This window comes from Corvus moneduloides, chromosome 4, assembly GCF_009650955.1.
Source record: "Corvus moneduloides isolate bCorMon1 chromosome 4, bCorMon1.pri, whole genome shotgun sequence".
Taxonomy (NCBI): Eukaryota; Metazoa; Chordata; class Aves; order Passeriformes; family Corvidae; genus Corvus; species Corvus moneduloides.
Genome location: NC_045479.1, coordinates 1,330,913 through 1,349,830, shown reverse-complemented (window position 1 = coordinate 1,349,830; position 18,918 = coordinate 1,330,913). Strand labels below are relative to the sequence as shown.

The 18,918-nt window shown below is 45.6% G+C and overlaps 2 protein-coding genes across 5 annotated transcripts in view; one reads left to right on the top strand and one right to left on the bottom strand.

Moving 5' to 3' along the window:
• Positions 1-2,681: 2,681 nt before the first annotated feature.
• LOC116442349 (basic proline-rich protein-like) lies at positions 2,682-3,903 on the bottom strand. Its single transcript, XM_032105166.1, has 2 exons — positions 3,755-3,903; positions 2,682-3,331 (listed from the first exon to the last, which is right to left on the bottom strand). Exons 1-2 carry the CDS (start codon positions 3,882-3,884, stop codon positions 2,706-2,708), a joined length of 756 nt encoding a protein of 251 aa, XP_031961057.1. The 5' UTR covers positions 3,885-3,903; the 3' UTR covers positions 2,682-2,705.
• Positions 3,904-4,195: 292 nt separating this feature from the next.
• The window catches only part of SOX5 (SRY-box transcription factor 5), a 613,432-nt gene continuing 598,709 nt past the window's right edge, over positions 4,196-18,918 (top strand). For 2 of the 4 annotated variants that reach the window (XM_032105160.1, XM_032105153.1), the window contains exon 1: positions 4,581-4,695. The gene's annotated coding sequence lies outside the window, so the exon portion shown is untranslated. Of the gene's footprint in view, positions 4,267-4,580; positions 4,696-17,127; positions 17,469-18,918 lie in introns of those variants that run through there. The other 2 variants (XM_032105155.1, XM_032105157.1) reach the window with 2 other exon arrangements.

Here is an 18,918-nt window from a genome sequence, read left to right as displayed (position 1 = left end):
GTTCTTGTGCTGATGCTCTCTGATATGAAAACAGATGTTTGTAAGTTCCTAAGTGGTTTCTTCATTTTGATATGGCTTTAAGGTTATCACAGTACCTCAATAATTGGATTACTCTGGCACAAAGATAATGTTGTTTTATAGAACTCAGGCTTTGTTGTTCAATGCTGTCATTTATACCTCTGAGAAGTAGCAACAAACCATTTCCATGTAAGAAAGGTGGCATTTTACAGCAGCTCTCGTGAAAATGAGTGTGCCAAGACCCAATGGAGTAGAAAACTGGCGCTATGAATTTTCTAGGAGGATGAGGCAAAAGGCAGCTGGTGAAGAGTGGTAGTAAAGGGACAAAGTCAGGGAAAACTGAAGACAGATTAGCTCTGTGTGAGCAGAGAGATCTATCTGTAAATTTTTTTTCCTTAGAATCATACATAAAACTTTAATTGGTGAACTAGCAGGTTCAGGGGTGGGTGGGGGAAACCTATTGAACACAGCACTATGCATAAAACACCTCCACAAACTAATTTTTAGGTGCACACTGCTCACGGTAAAGGTGTGTGATACCTTTCATTTCAACACAGTCATGTTCCATGAACGCTAGAACAGAACTAGGCTCAGGCCATGCTTCCCTAGTGCTGGAAAACTGAGAGTCAGCCAGACCTTTGCAAATTTCAAATTTAAAATAGCTAGCAATTTTTACACAGTAGCCTACTTTTCACTGGGTAAGTTGCACTGAAAATTTTCTTTTGCACTTTCTTTAGTTATTCAGGGTGGAAAAGTGGCTTGAAGCTGTGCTCCCAGCTGTGTCCAGCCCGTGTGTGCTAACATTCAACATCCTGTGCACTCAAATATGCAGGGCTAAATAAGGAGATGTCTTTAGGTTCTACTAAAAAGCATTTGGTTGACTGAAAATGTTGAAATGAGTCAATGCAGAAATGGCAACATCCTTCCTTTAAATAAATAAATAACCCCCCTCAAAATTAATTCTTAGCAATAAATAGCAAAAATTAAATTATTATGGGCATTCAAAATTGTTTTAAAAAGCATTTGGAAATAGGATGCTAGTGTCTTTGAGGAATGAAATATCCTCATTATTCAAGACAAACTCAAATGCAGCTACTAGCAGTCCAATGGGGCTTTTTTTCTTTCTTTCTTTCTTTCTCTTTTTTTTTTTTTTGTAATTCTCTTTTCCACTGAACACCTTAATCCTATTGTAGAACTAGAAAAATACAGCTCCTGTGGAGAGCATAATACAATCTCACACCATTGTGCTTTTGATCTTAAATAAAATGCACCCGCATTTGGCTTTCTCTCTTTGCACCAGATTAGTTTTGGACCCAGCCACCCTTATTCCTTTCTTGTGTTGAACTGCAAGGAACTTTATCATGATTGTAAGGAGGAGTTGGCATAAAGCAAGTAGTAAAGGGGTGGGGGGAGGAGTGCTTCTGCAAAGAAAAAATGGTGTGGGAAGGGTATGAATAGAGAAGAGTTCTGAAAGATATGGGGAGGACACACAAAGCCATGTGTGTCCCATGGAAGTTTGGCTGTAGGTCCCCAGGTTTGAGATGACCTGAGCAGACCTCCATGCCCGGACTGTCTCATTGCCTATGCAGCACTAAAGGTCAGCAGCCATCACAAGCAGGATTTGCATGAGCAGGTGGGGGCTGAGAACACGTAACTTTGACAGCCAGTGCCAGCCTTCATGCCCAGTTTGGTGATTGGGACAGTGCAGGGTGAAACATTACCACTTAGCATGTGTCCACCTTTCTCAAAAGTCTGAATTTAATTCAGAAGAGGCAAATTTGGGGTTGGCTTAGTGTTTGGGGGTTTTTGATACAATTGGACCATGGCCAGTTCCCTGTCTGTCCCGCTTGGCTCACTGCAGGTCCTGAAAACCATGCTGCTTCCCGCACCCCAGGTCTGCACCGTGCCAGAAATGTTGCTGCAGAGCTCAGGAGCCCCAGCCTGGGTTTTTCTCTGGTATGAGGAGTTACAGGGCTGGCTGGGAGAGCTGATGCTTGCACCTATACAGGGCTGGCCAAGCTCCCATCTGCCCTGCTCCCATCCCACCCACAGGACTCCCGTGGGAGTTCCTGCCACAGAGGTAGGGAGGAAGCCAAGAAAGAAACATTCCTCCAGCTCTTTTCTTTTTTTTCTCCTTTTCCCGTCAGGGTTACCACCCTCTCTCACCACTCCTACGGAGAGGTCTGAAGTCTCACTGAATCAGCAGTTGTGAATATTATCTGTGCTGTTAATGGTTTGCATATTTTTGCATGAAAGGGTAAAATCACTTAGGGACACACACACACTGAAAAGATCATATACAGTAACATATCCAAGCACGGGGGGAAAAAAAAAGGTTGTAATGTTCATGAATTCCAGATGATGACTTTTTAAATCCCCAAGAAGGCAGTGAAATTGTTTGATTGTTCTTGTTAATTATTGGACTTGTCCCAGTATCAAATATTTGTAGAAGATAAGACTTCCCTCGTGGAGATGAATAATAACCGAACTTGCTCTTCTTTGAGCAATTTGGCTCAGGGTGCAGATTTCTGCGTTTCCCGCTCTGAGGCTCGAACCCCGTCCAGCCGGCTTCGGCGCTTCGGAAAAGCACGTGTACAAACCGCTCCGTTAAAAATAAAAGACCCCGTAAGTAAACAAGAGAGAGAGCGAGCGAAAGGCAGACCTGGTACTTGGAGAGCGTGACTTTATTAGCGGCGGGGTACCGCCACCCCTCCCAGACCCGGGCTGCGGCCGCCGTCCCCCCGCGCCCCGGGGCGCGTCGCACCCTCAGCACCGGGACCGGCTCCGAGCAGCTGCGCTGGGCACGGACAGAACCAGCGGCTGCTGCCGAGAGGAAAACACAACTCCCCCACACCCACTGGCGCGTACCCCCACCCACGCGCGGAGCCTCGGCAGCGGCCGGCCGGGTCCCCGCGGGCTGGCGGGGCCAGCCCGGGACACGGCTGCGCTGCCCCGAGCAGCGGCGGGGGTTGCTGGAGGAGAGCAGGAGGAGGAAGAGGTAACCGCGGGGTCCGGGGCAGAGGCGGGCTGCGGAGACAGGCGCTCGCTCCCCGCCTGCCTGGGGGAGCGGTGACACGGCGGGGGCTGCCCCGGGCCCCTCCGCCGCGGGCACGGGTTCCAGGAGCGCGGAGGGCCGCAGTCCTGCCGGGCCCCGCAGGCCACTGAGGTAACCCCTGGGGCTGCGGGGTGACACCGGTGGGCTTCGAACCCACCGCGTCATCTTCGGCTCCTGCGAGAGAGCGCGGAGGGGAAGGGCGCGGTGGGACCCCAAACTTCTGCCTCTCTCTCGGGTTCCAGCGCCCGGCTGGGGGTCCTGGGAATGAAGTGGGAGCTGAGGAGAGGGGATGCAGCGGGCGTCCGCACGGGCGGCTGGGCATGTGCGCGATCGCACCGCTGTGACAGGGTCTGTCGGTGCGGGAGGTGCTAGCGGACACGCACACGCCCACGGACATGCAACTCTCGGCGTGTTTACTCTTAGCAGAAGGGCGGGAGGGGGAACTGCTCCTCGGGAAGGGACTCGGGAGCGATGTTCCCGGGACCCGCGACAACCCGTCTCGGTGAAGAAGTTCCCGGGCGGAGCAGGGGGGAAGGCGGGAAGGGCCCGCTGCTGCCGCCGCTTTGAACCGCTGGCTGTACCGGCGGGCAGCCGCCGTCCCCGCCCCCTCCGCGGACTGTGAGGATGAGGATGGTGGTGGTGGCGATGGCCGTTCGCGGGGGCGGCGGGCGCGTCACTTACCGGTGGCCGCCACGCAGGGCCACCCCGGTGCGCGGCGGGGCGGGCGGCGGGGAGGAGGTCGGGGATGGTCTGAGGCAGCCCCGCCGCGCCGGGGGGACTCCCCGCTCAGCCCCCTCCCCGCTGTCACCATATCGCCTTCCTCCTCCGCCTCCTCCTCCTCCTACTCCTGCTTGCCGGGGTGCCGGCGGCGGCCAGGCGCGGCGCGGCGAGCCTCTCCTCCCCCATTGTTCCCGGTCTCCCTCTCCCTCTCCTTTTTTTTTTTTCCCCTTTTGTTATTTGCACTCGCATTGTGTTGTTTGTCTCTGAAGCCGCCTCATGACCAGCCAAGGGATTTCACCTCGTCCTTGAGAGACAGAAAGCGAGAAGGGGGAAGGGGTGGGAAGAAGGGGGGAGAGAAAGGAAGAGCTCACCAAACACCCATCTCCCGGTCCCTCCCCGCACCTCTGGCTCTCCCCACCCCGCCAGTGTCTCACTTAGCACCCCGCGCCCGGAGGAGACATGACAGACAGCGGGTAGGTGCGCGACCGCCGCCGTTTTAACTTTGTTGCTCGCCGCGGCCGCTCCCCGGGGGCGTTCGGCGCTCGGCGCCCCGCGGGGCTCCGGGGGCGGGCGGGGTGGGCGCCGCCGGCGGGGCGGGGGAGGCGGCGGGGCCGGCTGTCAGCCCAGCTCGGCCGGCTTCCTCCCGGGCGCTCGCACACCTCCCGAAGTTTGGCACAACTTGTCACGCCCCCCCCCTTTCCTCCTCCTCTCCTCCTCCTCCTCCTCCTGCTGTTGCTGCTGCTCCTGCTCCTGCTGCCGCCGGGGCTGGGGGCGGGCGGGGGCGGTCCGGCCGCGGTGCCCGCGCGTGTGTGGTGGGGCAGCCGCTGCTCCGCGCCCTGCCCGGGCATGGCTCAGCCCTCGGGATCCCGGCGGAGCCGGCGGACAGGAAGCTTTAAATTATTGTAATTGCCTCTCCGTGCGTGAGTGCCGAGCGGCGGCGGCCGCCGCGCCGCTGCCGGGGAGCGCGCAGGGGCGAGCGGGGGGTACGGCGGGCATCGCACCGGCACCGGGGTGGGGGGCACCGGCATGAGCATCTTTATGTGTTTCTGCGAGGCACCGTCCTCGCTTTTGCCCGAGCAGGAGGGTGGCTCTGTGGAAGGGGCTGAAGGCTCTCGGTTTGCTCGTTTCGGCTCTTTTCCTCTCAAAAAGAAAACGGGTCAGGGGGGAAAAGCGACTTCCCGGTCAGAGCGCGGCCGCGCTCGTCCCCGCGGCTCCTCAGGCACTAGCGTTGGGAGCGAGCGCTGCCTTCTCTGAAAAGTTAGGGGACTTTATTCCAGCCCGACTGCGATCCTAGAATAACCGGAGCCGCTTGCCGGGAGGAACGTGATCGGCTTTTCCCAGGGGATGGCATGCTGCCTCAGCCCTGCACTTTGGTCAAGGGTAGAACCAATAGCGAGCTGTGGGATTTTGGGTAATAAGTGTGGGAATCTGCAAGAGGAGTAGGTCTAAGAGTGATTTGTTTTCTTACTGCTCATGAATAATGGCCTCGAGCTTTTTTTTTTCTTTTTTTAAAAAAAAAGAACCAAAACAGCAGGCCAACGAAATAGGCACATGGGAGATTTGTAGGCGTTCAACATCGCAATCCTCATCATCATCAACAACAGCAATACAGTAGGGACATCCAGGAGGACGGTGTCTGATGAGAACTGTTTTCTCTGAGAGGCTGGTTTCACATGCTGGCACAGGTAGCTTTTGCTGTTGTTGACAACATTGACCTCTTCTGACAGGAAAGCCAGCAATAGCCTAAAATCAGAGAGAAAATGACTTTGGTTGACTTTTTAATTTTTAATAGAGCTGCATTTCACTCCATCTCTGTTGAAAAGTGAAATACTAAGTTTAGTTCAGGTTAGGAAAGGAAGTTTGATTCCAGCTGTAGAACTGTAGGATAATGTGTCCTGGCTTTAATCCTGCCAGTTGAAATCCAGCTAGTTGCGCACAGCCTTGCTGAAGTGGGCCACTCAGATTAAAAGGCAACTTCTTATGAGGAGCTAGTACAAAGTTTTTGGTTGAAGTCTTTTATCACCTGAAATTTACCTGAAAACAGCTACTTGTATCTGCTGCTCTTAATCCTTCCCAGACCTGGAAGGTACATTATTGCCTCAAAATTAATTCTTTGTCCTGCAAGCTATACCATTTACAGCTATCAAACTGAAATTGCAGAGAGGTTTTTTAAATTTAGCTATATCTGTCCAGGTTAGAGCCAGCTTTGTTTTATGAGGCTTCTGCAGCTGAAGAGGGAGAGGCTGGCACGGATGTGTTGCATCTTGCAAATGGATAGCATGTCTATTCTGACATGATTTGAACATGAAAACCCAATAAACACATGGTCATTATGCATGGAAATCTCACAGCAGAGCTTTCTGCTTGCACTTAGACTGTTTTGGTTGAGAGTTACACTGTAAGGAGCACAAGACTTGAAAGCTGCAAGTGGCTTGTGTAAACAGATGGACATTTGAGATGTATTGATGGTTTCAAGTTAATTCAGTTAACATGTGGGTGCACATGTATTTAATTCAGCCTAGTATAAGTTTTTGTAAGCAATGGAAGCTCATACGTGCCTTTTAGAAAGAAAATAAGAGCCTGTGGATTTTGTCTATAGGTCTTGGCTGTAGAGGCTCTGAGGGATTAGGATCATCCTGTTGTCATGATCTTGTAGGCCCAGGTGAGACTTAACAGAGAGCTTACAGTTTTACACTGAAGTTCACAGGTAGCTTGCAGATGAATTTTGAAATGGTAAGGTACCCTGTGCTGAGAAAACATAAAAGTGCTTAAACACATCTTGCTGCACTCTGATCGTACGTGCTGCTTGCCAGAATCAGTTAGGTTGAGCAATATCATTAAACTGTCAGCCCTATTGTTTACAATGGAATAGTTCCTCAATGCTCAGGATGAAGAAACCCAGCAGTTTTCTGTTACTCGTTGTAAAAACGGAGCGCCGCGTTCCAGGAAGGTTTGTAAGTGGTGGAGCTCTCACTGCATAAAGCACGGGAGGAGACTGGGATTTGGCATCTCTGGCAGTGCTGCTGTACAGCAGCGTGTGTGCAGGAGCTTTGTTTTTGCCTGCAGTTCCTACTTACCCTGAGATAAAACACTCTGATGTTGGCATATGATACACCAAAAAAACAGAACGTTTGTTGAAAAATAAGAACTGCAGCATTTAGGAGAAAGTAAATGAACAGTCCTTCTAAAAATACAGCACTATGCTAAAATATTGCCAAAGCACTGCTCTGACGCTGTTGTAAGCTGTCATATTTTTTGACCATTATAAATAGATTAGTATTATTACAAGGATTTTTTTCCTATTAGCAAAGAAGTTTTCTTTTTCCTGTTTTCAACATGAGGATCCTCGCATGTTCCCTGAACAGGCAGAGCTGTGCTCATACAGAAGGCAGTGGGAATGTTGCTGGTGAGGAAGTGGGCATCTGGAGCCTACTGGAATGGCCCTTGTAAAGCCTTTAAGTCTCCTTTACTGTAAGTCCAGGGGATTTTGTAATCTGTTTTGCTTATATTCTCCATATCCTCAAGATGTTAGATATAGTCCAGTTAATCACTTAGGATATATTATGTAGTCAAGTTCAGACCCAAATTTGGTTTAGACAGCATTTACATTGAAGCTTGAAACAAAAGTGAGCTCCTTTCCAGTAGCACTGAAGTACTGGGGGCTTTGGAGAGCTTTCTTTCTTTTTCATGTTGTGCCCAGACCCAAAGAAAATTTCTTTTCAGTTTTGTGACCAAACAGTAGGATTAGGGAAATCAGCAGCCAAATCTGTTTCATTTTGGGAAACTTGCTAACAGATAACAACATTCAGGTCAAGATCAGAGCATTAGGTTTGCATTCTACTGCTGGTCGTGGTGCACTTCCACCTTCTTTGGGCACTGCGTGGAGAGCAGAGGCTGCATGTAAAGTGGATTTCAGATGACTTACGTACAGTGGAGTCCACGTGGTGCTGGCTGCACTATGGACATCCTGGATAAGTATCTGAGGATCACTCTTGCAGTGCCTTTCCCCAGGTCTCCGGCCTCTTCAGGCACGTGGTGAATGCACAGGGACATGCACAGTACACTGTGTGTGTGTAAAGTGCATTGTCTGAATAAGTTTTTATTGCCTACAGAGCACTCATCCTTTCTGGCTGCACAGGCTTCTAGGTGAGGAGACCATACACTTCATGACAGCTTGAGGAGGGTCTCCTATAATATTTCTGACAGCTTTATTTTCTGTCTCCTCCAGCCTCTTTCTTTTCCTTTGAGCTGCAAGCGTAGATTGAAACGAAGGTAATACATAAGAGGATTCTTTAATATTGGCTATTTTCGGAGGCACAAAGGACAATTACTTTCTCTTCCTACTAACCTCCTGCTGGCTTACTAGCTGCTTGGGAGGCTAGTGATTTTAAGAATACCACTTTACCCAGTGCATCAAATACTGAGCAAATCTTTGCTCACCAAGATCCCAGTTCCTACATCCCATGGTAACACCAAAAATTGAACTTGAGTGGGCAAGAGCTCCAGCCCCTACTGTGAAGACTCATACAACCATCAGCACTTTTGAGAGTTAAATTTGATCCATTGGCCCTGAGCTGTGCTGACAATTGCCAGCTAAAAGACCTTTCAGTGAATTGTCCTTTAATAGAAGTCTTCCCGCCCCCCCTCCCGCCCCCCCCATTTCCTGTTGTTCTTTTAAATAAAAAGAAATTCTGGTGACAAAGCTAAAGTGTATTCTGTGATTATTGCTTGAAGAATAAAGTATTTGTCTATATTTCAAGGAAATTAATTGCCTGAAAATTGCAGGTTGGCGTTATTTTCCAAGGATAGTGTTCTTCACTACTGCAAAATCTCATGGAAAAAGCCTCACACTATTTACATTATATATTTATGTACTAGTATTTGATCCTTTGAATGATTATAGTTAAAATACATGGGAAAGTCAGTACTGTATTAATACTGTACTGGTCTGAGAAAGGACACCAAACACTTAGACCAATCTATTTTGGTTTGTGAGCACATCCTGAGAGAAACTGACCAGGCTCAATTGGCCAGTGCAATTTGATGACATTTTGTAGCTTCTGCAAGGAGCAGAGTTTTACAGAAGAGGAACCAAGTAAAACCACACCTCACGGAGGAGTGATCTCCATTGTTGTCTCCTGGTGCCTAGAAGGGTAATACAGGTTTTATTTGAAATGAATCTGAAAGGTCTTAGGAATGCTTGTGTCTAATTCAGCAGGCTTAGATTTGCCCTATGTACACAGAACTTGCCTTTACCGGTTCAAGCCTAGTGGGATGTGTAAGGTGTAACCAGAGTATTACTAAAATTGTATTTGAGGTCTTACTACTGCTCTTATTGGCAGTGATGTTGACGTATTTAATTTAATTTAATTTAATTTAATTTAAACCCAGATTCTCTGCACTGGCTTTTGGGTTAAGCAGGTTAGAAGGATGGCTAGGACAGCAAAGAGCTGATGGGATAGGGCGAAATTGCTGGCTCATAGCTGGGCTCCTCCTCCTTTACATTGCTTCGTTTGCCCATGTTTTGGAGGAGAGGGGACAAAACTCAGTTAAGCTTGCTCTGCTGAGAAGCTTTGCAACGGTTGTAAATATGGCTTGCAGTATCTTCAGTTTCTATAGGGACTAAGTGAACAAAACAGGTTTAAATTCAATGGAGTGCCATATTGTGGTTTGTAGCAGTCAGTCTAAAGATGCATTTAATTAAACTGTTTCAATTTCTAAACTAGGACTATGGAGTCTACCTTTTACACTGCTATAAAATCCTTGCGTATGAGTAAGCTTTCAGGGTAATGAAAAAGGCTAGGGGACACAGTTGTGATCCTCAGCTAACCAATTAAATATTTCTTAATAAGGATCTGGAAGTTAATTTTACAGTGCATATTTTTGAAATGAAAGCAAAATACCTATTATATGGCTAACTCAGTGCCTTTAGCCAGTGAATAGAAGAGTTGCTTTTCTTAGCTGGGAACACCATTTTAATGTCACAACCGACCTTCTAGCAGGAGATTAGTCCTAATAGACCAGGTTTGTACTGAAAAAGATTCAGAAACCATTAGAGAAGAGAATTAGAAAATGATAGAAAATGAATGGTTTTTGAGTGATTTCAGAGCAGATGGAATTAAAGCCAGATACTGACTTCTGTATTAAAGAATTTTTTACTGAAACAGAAAGTACCTATTCTGTAACAGTGATCATTCCACCAAATCACACTCTGGTGGAGTCTCCTCCACTGACTCTGGAAGGAGCCTGGGGTCATTGAGGTACCCAGGGAAAGGCAGCTGTCGTAGCACTCTGCTGTCCTTACGTGGCATCCAGGAACATACAACCGTCTTTTCATTGAGATGAGCTGGCTCCTTATGCCATGGCATTAAGGATCATGGTACTCATGTTGATATATAGACAAATGCATAAATAATAGCAAGGAATGCAGTGTATGTGTCAATTACACTTCTGTTTAATAACAAATTGAACACACCTGCCAGGAAGCTATGCAAAATATATAAGAAGCATATTAAGTCAGAGGAAAGGGAATGTGTTAATGCAATATTCTGCTTTACAAATTCAAATCTGGAAGACGAGTGTGTTCAGTAGGAGATACTGTGCTCTTTTCTGTGCTTCAGATTGATTTTATATCTCTAATTGTATGCAGGCAGCTGCCAGGAGCAGGACAGAACGATTCTGAGGAAACGGAACGATTTGTTCTGATTTCCAGGAACGCGGGATTGTGTAGTGGCACCATGGTGCATTAAGTGCGTTGTGGTTGAGATTTACAAATATAGGACAATTAATTAGTTCAGGTTTGGGAGTCACACACAGATTACTCTGTCAGTGTGTGCACAAGTAGGGTGAGTATTGAGTTCTTGATGGAACTTGTTACCAAGATCTGTTTTGAGCCTCCTGTAGACAGGAAAGACAGAGCTGGGATAGAAATAGTGAAGTGCTTGTCACTTCTGTAAAACAGTTTCCAATTGAAACCTGAAATTATATATAATGAGGCATTCCCATAAACAGGGTTGCCGTAGGTAAGTAGCAGTTTGCACAGGATGATGGAAGTTTTTCCACTGTAGAGGAATAATATTAATTCTCATGAGAGGCTACAAATGAGTAAATGCTGATAAATATGTACAAATGTGTATGTGTGAGTTTAGTGCTTCTGAAAGGCAATTGACAGTTCTGGAAGCTGAAGGCCTCTCTGCCAGGAAAGTGCTGTGGAGGAAAGCAGCCCAGTAAAAGCATGTGGTGATGCCCCAGGATGTGTTCTGTGGGCAGCCCCTGAAAGCAGCGGTGAGGATGGGGGTCAGGTCTGCACCCACTTGAGGCTCTCTCAGTAAAACGTGTGTGGAGGGGATTCTCCAAGCATGCATCTAGTAGATGCCCAACACATCTAAAAGGTGTGCTTGGGTCCTTCATGTGGATGCTTGCCTCCTACCCCAGTCACAAGATGCCATTAGACCAATATCTTGCTCTGTATAAGATGTGGTCTTTGAATGAGAGCAATGCATGTGTTTTTACCAGGAGCAATGGAGGGGAGGGAAGCACCTTCTTGCACCTTCTACACATGTCCCACTGTTCTTTTAATAACTCATGCACTGTGCTGGCACAGAAAGTGGCTCCTAGTGAGAAGTAACAAGCTGAAATGGGGTAGAAAATGGAGAAACCAACAGATTCTAATCCTTAAAGTATGTTGGAGGTAAAGGCATGGGTCCCGTTGTGTGAATAGCAGCAGTACTTGCATACCCAAGCACCTCTGCAATGCATGCAAACACAGCATAAAGAAGTAGCTGTAAGAGGCAAGATGGGAGAAAAAAGCTGTTGCACAATAGTAAAAGGTTTTAAGAATGCAAGATTTTTCTTCTTGCTTTGCTTAGTTTTAAATTCTGTGGTTTTACATGTAAGAAAAAGGAAAATATGTACTTGTATAACTGTACGGTTTTCTGTAATTATTTTTATCTCAACACCTGAGTGTGAGCTGTAGAAGTGTGCTTTATGGCCCTGTTTAAGAACAATATTTAAGTATAGGCTTAGCTTTAGAAATGTGGCTTAATTCATTTCAAGTCAGCAAAATATGAGTTTGCACAAGTGCAGTGTTAGTTAGATAAATGAGATTTCAATGCAGCTAAGTCCCATTTTTGATGACCGTGCAGACAGTGCCCTACTGCCCTTCAGGGTGATTTAGATGCCTAAGTCATTCTAACAAAGGGGAAAAGAAAAAAGTTCATTTCCTAAGTTACCTGTGTTGTTAAACATTGTTCTGAAAACTGCAGGGACTGCGACAAGTGAGTGTGAGAGGTGTCTTCCAGGACCTCCAGTGACTGCAGGATTTACATGGATTCCAGTTTTAAGGAGTGATACTGAGGACATTGTAGATTTTTAATAATAGTAGCAGAGATTGGGTTCTCTAAGTCCTTCTACAGTTTTGTTTTCTTTTATATCACTGAGGATGTTGGTCAGGTGGGACCACAGGAGGCCACCTACATGGGCAGGGTCAGTGCTAGCAGCAGACTGGGACAATCATGGTTCTGTATAGTTGAGGCTTGAAAACCTTCAGGATGGAGGTTTGTTTAGAGTTATTTAGGGTTGTTTTAGGGTTTGTTAGGGTTGTTTTGGTAGGTTGTATTTCTCTGATTATATTTTAGTTTATGTTCTTGTTAAGAACATCTGTGTTCATTTTATAATGCTTTCTGGTCTTTTTTTCCCGGTTTGATATTCCAGATCAGTAGAATCTTTGTCAAGCTGATCCTTCATGGCTCCCTCTGTTAATGGAGAGGAGTTTCCTGCAGAAAGTGTTGCAGAGAAACATCTTCCCACTGACAGTGCATCTTCCCACTGACAGTCAGGGACAAGTCACCTTCTGAGGCCGAAATTGTACATGTGAGAGCAGAGCCTGAGAGATGGGAGGGGAGCGCTATGGGCCTGGTTTTGTAGCTGCTGCTGTCAAGGCAGACTCTGCTATTTGTTTTAGTCTATTGATGCTAAAACCTTGAGGTAGTGAGCCTGTGGTTAGCCACTTGAGTGTGCATCCAAATGGGATTTCGAAAATTGCAGAAAGAAGTTCAGCAGTCGGTGTTCAGTGATGTTCTATGGGCTTGGAACACAGCAGTTTCCAAATCCAGCTGTTTCAAGTAAAAAAGTAGCAAAAAACTTAAAAAAGAAAAAAGAATCTGACTGAACCGTTGAGAGTTTTGCTATTAGTTTCCTTTATTTAGTGGGACAAGGTTTTGTCATTTCTTAGGTTGTTCAGGAGGCGTGGAGTCTTTTCAGTGTCCTAATAGGCTTTGGTTCAGCCCCTTGTACAGTTTCCCATGTAGAGCTTTTGTTTGTTACAGCTCCAGCTCAGGAGAGCAATGAGTGGGGTGTTTCTGTGGAGCTGTGGACTTCTTTGCATTGACTCAAACACACAGTTTAAAGAAAATGGGGATGTGTGTTGGGAGGCAAATGAAAGCATATTGTTTTTTATAAAGTGTCACCTGCAATGTGCTTCTAAATAAACCCCTGTATGGCCATGTATGGGGTTTTTTCACTTGAAAGACACTATCTCCTTCTTCTAAACATTTGCACAGCAAAGTAATGCATTATTGCATTTTCATAAATAATTGAAAAGCAACTTAAAAGAAAGTAGGCCAACAGAAAAAAAAAAGAAAGTGTCGGTTTCAAATTTGAGAGAAGAAAAATATGTTTCCTTCTTGATAGCAAGTCAGTTAAATGTTATTAAATCCCATTTTCCCACCCTGACGTGACCAAAGACAAATCTGAAAATTGACAATTTCATTTGAAAGAGAGAGAAATGGGGGAAAAGGTTTTGAAATGCTGAGTTTGGTTTGGATTGTTTCTCCTTTTTATTTTTTTTAAATTTTTTTAAATCCTCCCCCCCCATAAGAAATGAATTGTGACCCCTTATCAGTTTGCAAGTCACTGAGGAGCAAGTCTCTGGAGGTCTGTGTGTTGGCTTCTCGGTGCCGTTTGCCGTGCTGGGCTGTAATAATGCAAGTTATTTTAGAACTGTGCATACGTTAGTGTTCTGGCGCAGCATGATACAATAATGTGTGAAAAAGCATAAGATCACACCTTGGTGAAACTTGCAGATTTCCTGCATAATCCGACAGTGAGCTCTTGTCAGGTTTTGACTATATGTAAAGTGAGAATAAAGTTTCCAGAAGCAAAGCGCAAGCCTTGGATGCATTTTGAATGGCTGTGCAGGGATTTTGGCCCTGACATGGTTCCGAATGTGCCTGGCTTTAAGCCCTTTAGTCCCACTGTAGCCAGCAGGTCTTCTTCAGTGCCTAAAATTTGGCAAATGTTTTAAGCCCTTCGCTGAATGGGGGCTTTAATTTTGCTGGCGCTGAGGAAGATCAAAGAGCCTGAGTAAATAATTTCTTAAAAAGAAGTCAATGACATGAACAGTTTTCATGTGACATACAGTGGGATGGATCTGGTGGCAGAACCAGATGTTGACTGTGGGAATGGTTTATGGCCATGGGTCTGTTCACCGCTCTGTGGGCATGTTGGTCTCGAGCTGGTGTGGCTGAGGGAAGATGGCCAGATGGGAAGTGGGAATATTCAGTTTCTAATGCTCTCAGTGCAAGAAGAGGACCAGCAGGGTCTGTGCCTGGGCCCTGGTTTTTGCTGTACCAGGGGTTAGACGGAATTGCTGGGTGAGGTCCTTCCATCAGGCAGGAGCCCTAACCAGTGAGTCCCAGCAGCCCTTTTCTGGCATGGGGATCAACAGATCAGTGATTGCCTGTATTAATGTGTTGTTTAATTTGCTTTAAGATTAGAGCTGTTCAAAGAATCGACCCCAGTGAAGATTAGTTTCATGCAACTGATCTGTCCTCCAGGGCAAAAAATGTGCATTCTCTCCTGCTTTCCTCCCAGCTTTACTCTGTCTCCTTTCATTTTTTGCGGCTGTGTTTCAAGTCCCTGCCCACCGTTTCCAAAATGTGTGATATATTTGTTAAGGATTTGGAAGTTGGGATGCTTCGATATAACTTTGTGTAGGTTTTGTAGAAACACCTGACATGTGTGTTTAGTTCCTAAACACCTTCTGTGCTTGATTTATCCTCACAGGTTGTCAAGGTATTCAGATGACCTGAAACTGAGGAAGTGAGAGGGAGCTCAGCTGGCAAAAGTCTGACATTGAGTCTGACTGCGGCTCAAATTTGTTTTGCAGAGTTGAGCCCAGGCTGCGTAGGCGGTGAAGAAAGCCTTCTTCACTTCACCATTGTATCCAAAAAGCTCTGAGCAGCATCGTTTTTTTGCAGGTGATGAATAACCTAGTTAGCTCACATTGATTCAATCCAGTGACAGTTCTCCTCAGAGAAGGCATGGTGGGAATTTGTGAGACTAGGTTCATTGGTGGGGATGCGTGGTGGTTCTTTGGGAGGTCCTCTCAGGCACAGAAACCATGACTTGGCCATTTGACAGGGACCACCAAGCATAAGTTATGTCTTTACATTAGACACTGCTGTTTGCCTTGGCTCAGCAGCTTGGCTTCTAGTGGAGAAGGTTCAAAACTTTTACCCTCTTTGAGTATTTTTCAAGTCCTGTGGTCACCAGTTGTGATCATCAGGGGCAGGCAGATCTTGAGGTTAAATATGTGGAGGATGCTCACAAGCCAGAGTCCCTGTTTGTTGTCACAGATTTTCCCTTCCCTTTGGCTGTCCTGACATTGTCTCCTGGGGCGTAAGGCCAGGCCTGTCTGTCCTGGGAGCTGCCATGTCTAGGTTGAAGGAGGGCTTTCTGGGCAGAAGGCAGTCATGCTGTTGATACAGCACTGTGTGCATCATTGTTTGTGTTATTACTGTTTTACATTCGTATTTGTAAGAACAGCATATTGATGACTGCGTGTTAAAACTCTGTCTTTTAGTGCCTTGCTGTGTTTCTGAAAAAGGAAGAAAGCTACATTCTTACTTGGAAAAACACAGAATTACATTGGAGCAAGTACTAGTGCTGTGTTCATACATGATCAAATCCAGACAGATTAGGGCACGGTGTATAAATTGCCTTCGTGTTCGTTGGGTTAGCAGCTGTCAAATAAGTGATTACGGGCGTTGGCATAGCTTTTATTCCCATAGTCACTGTGAAACAGGGATGGAAATGTAACAGATGCCATTTAATATGGACCAGCACCTAGGTTCTGTCTCTGGGTCTGGCTCTTCTTGCCTCATGGCCAAAGTTTCTTAGCATCTTTTTTGCTTTAATTCCTCAGTACTTATAAATTGAGATAATCGTGCTCACTTGCTTTACAGGAGATTTCTGGGGCTGTTTGGTAAATCATTTGAGATCCTTTGATGAAAGATACGAAGTATATGCTAGAGCATTAATGATAAGAATAAATTGAAAAATTCTGTTGAGATTGAGGAAAATTACTGCTCCTAGATGAGCTTTGCTTTGCTGGGTGTTGTTAACTTCTGCAGGAAGTAATTTTTTAAGATATTGTGTTGGGGTGTCATTTCTTGGGATTTTTTAATTTGTTAACTGACAAGGCTTTTTGATACCAGGCACTACACTTGAAGTCCTGTTGAAGAGCAAATGAAGTGTTGTGATGCTATTTTTTGCAGCATAGGAGTCTATGGTGACTCATTTAGTGTTTGTAATGCCTGTGACAGATTAAAAAAAATGAAATCAGTTATTCCCAGAGAGATGGATACACTCAGTCAGACCCTATTTGAGAATTATTTGCTGCGCTGTTAAAACCAAAGTACACATCTTCCCCCTCCCCCCCGAAAGAATCCAGCTTATCATGAAATGTTTATCAGAGCCATATAAACATTTCTTGACTGCTGAATTTTGAAGGGAAATTCTTTTGGTCTAACATATGTATTGCAAGCAAAACTCTTCACAGATTTAAAAAAAATATATAATTAGCTTGGTTGCAGCCCTACTTATTACCAAGCATGCCAGCATCTGGCAAGGGTACGGCGATCTGGGAATTCACTGCTTGAAGCCTTGGAACAAAGTGTTCTGATCCGACCCCAGGCAGTGAGTCCAGGACTTGAACTGGAATCTTCAGGAGCAGAGAAGTCTTAAGTGTCTGGAAAATTGGCCTGTTGAGTCACCACACAGGCACTAAAACAAAACTAATTTTAAGCAGGTCAGAGTTCAGTGATTCCCTCTGGAATCTAATTTTTTTTTCCCTAAAAAAAAAGAAGTCTCATGTTTTAAGTGAAAAGGGTCAAAGTTGATGCACTGCTACAATTTTTGAATGCTTTCCCTTAAGAACAGCCACCCAGGCTAGGATTAGCATGAAGGGCTGCTAGGCTGGCACTTCAGTGTCTGGGTTAAAAATATTTTAAAGCAGTAAATGCAGTCAGAACAGAGAGAGAGATCCCTGGGAGCCTTCCTATTCAAAAATGTGTAAGCTCAGGGCAGCAACTGCAATGTAATTTAGGGCAGTATATGCTTCATAGCTTTGGAGAATATTGCCTCTTGTTAATGTTGCATCGGAGGACAGTGGGATAGTAGTAATTTTAGAAAGGTGGTATTCCTGTTTGTTCTACACTGGAAATTTCAGAATAAATAAAAGGAAGCGTCAACTGAGGAAGAAGTGTAACTGCTGAAACCCAGCAATGAATCCATCTCTGAGCAGACTGTAGAAACAACAGGGGAAAGTGGGCATAGAAACATTTTCCTGGGAATGCAGCTGCAAAAGGAGCGTAGCAGACAAAGGCAAAATCAGGTACGTACTTCAAAAGGCATGTGGGCAAACTTCTGTCTGAGAGCCCAGTGAGGAGCCTGCTCTCATTAAATTACAGAATGTTTGGGGGGATCAGATGACAGGATGCTTGTATTGCTTTTCCATTGCTGAAGAAGTGGGACTGTCTATAAGCAGGGATGATTCAAATAGCTGTTCAAAAAAGCGTGCTTGCAAGAGGGAGGGAGATCTTTCATTCCCATTTCTTTATTAAGATAATTTCCTTCTTTTCCCCTTTGGGTCTTGCCAAGTTCGCTTTACATTTGCAAGTGAAAAGGATGGTCTAGGCTACCCAAGGAAGCTTGGATCTGAAGTCTGTTTGTGTCAGGCATTGTGGGCTTGGTGATTTCTGTTTATCTCTGAGGAAATAGTCCTGCTTGCACAACAGGGCAAATGCAATGCGCAGATGTCAGAGCTGCTAGAGCAAAGAGGGCTGTCTAGGAAAAGCTATGCCAAACCTAATGGTGGAGTGGAAAAGGAGCAGCTAGGACTTCTGGCTTCCTCCCCGTGCCTTTCCATGGCTGTAGGAAAATCTCTAGGCCAGACGGAAAGCTCGTTGCTGTTCACAGTGAGTTGTAGCCCATGTGAACTGTTCTGTTGATAGGAGGATATTTTTATGAATGTTTACCCACATAGGGGTGCAAAGATTTGTGTGCTCTGATCGCCAGTGCAAGAGTCAGAATGGTCTGTGAAATAACACCTCTTCCACAGGGCTTCCCCTTCAGTGTGTAGGAATCACTGAGAATGAGGCTTTTGGAGTGAAGGAGCTATAAAGCTTACATTTATTAGGAGAACTGCAGCCTGCCTTGCTACTGCATGAGGTTATTGGAATGCTTCTCCTTTGTTATTCCTGTAGGTATAGAGAGCATGGGGATTTGAATGGGAGAATGTGTGAGGCTCTGAGATCCAGTTTGTCTTCCAGGTTACAGCAAGGCTCCATTTTTCCCAGGCTTAACAAGTAGCAACCATGGTTTACTAAAATATTTATTTATATTTAGTGAAAACTTACTGACACGCAGTTGGTTTTGTGTTTAATATCACAGTTTATAGCCCTTTGAAGTCTGCATGTCTGAAGGAAAGAGAAATGCTTAGGATAAGCTGAACTTGAATTAATCGTGTAGGCAGATACAGATTGAATTTCCTGTGTGGTTCATTTTGCTAAGGGAATAAGTCAAGCAATGAGTAATGCTAGGCCAACTTGTATCACAACAGGAGGTGGTGTAGCTTTAGTGCAAGATAGCCTGGTTCATTGAATCCGAATTATTGACCAGTTCTCCAAACTTCAGGGATGATGGTGGTTCTGAAGATAAAAAGTTAACTTATGATTTGTATGGCTTTATGTTTTGAAATTGTGAAGGTGGGATAAATCACACAGACTTCCAGCCCTGACACTTTAATCTGCAGTGATTTGAAACTTGAAAACTACAAAATATTT

Bases quoted from the DNA above. Each gene is read 5' to 3' on its own strand.
- LOC116442349 (XM_032105166.1), bottom strand. From the start codon at position 3,884: ATGGTGACAGCGGGGAGGGGGCTGAGCGGGGAGTCCCCCCGGCGCGGC. The intron at 3,332-3,754 runs GTAAGTGACGCG...CTTCATTCCCAG, and splicing joins GCCCTGCGTGGCGGCCACCG to GACCCCCAGCCGGGCGCTGG.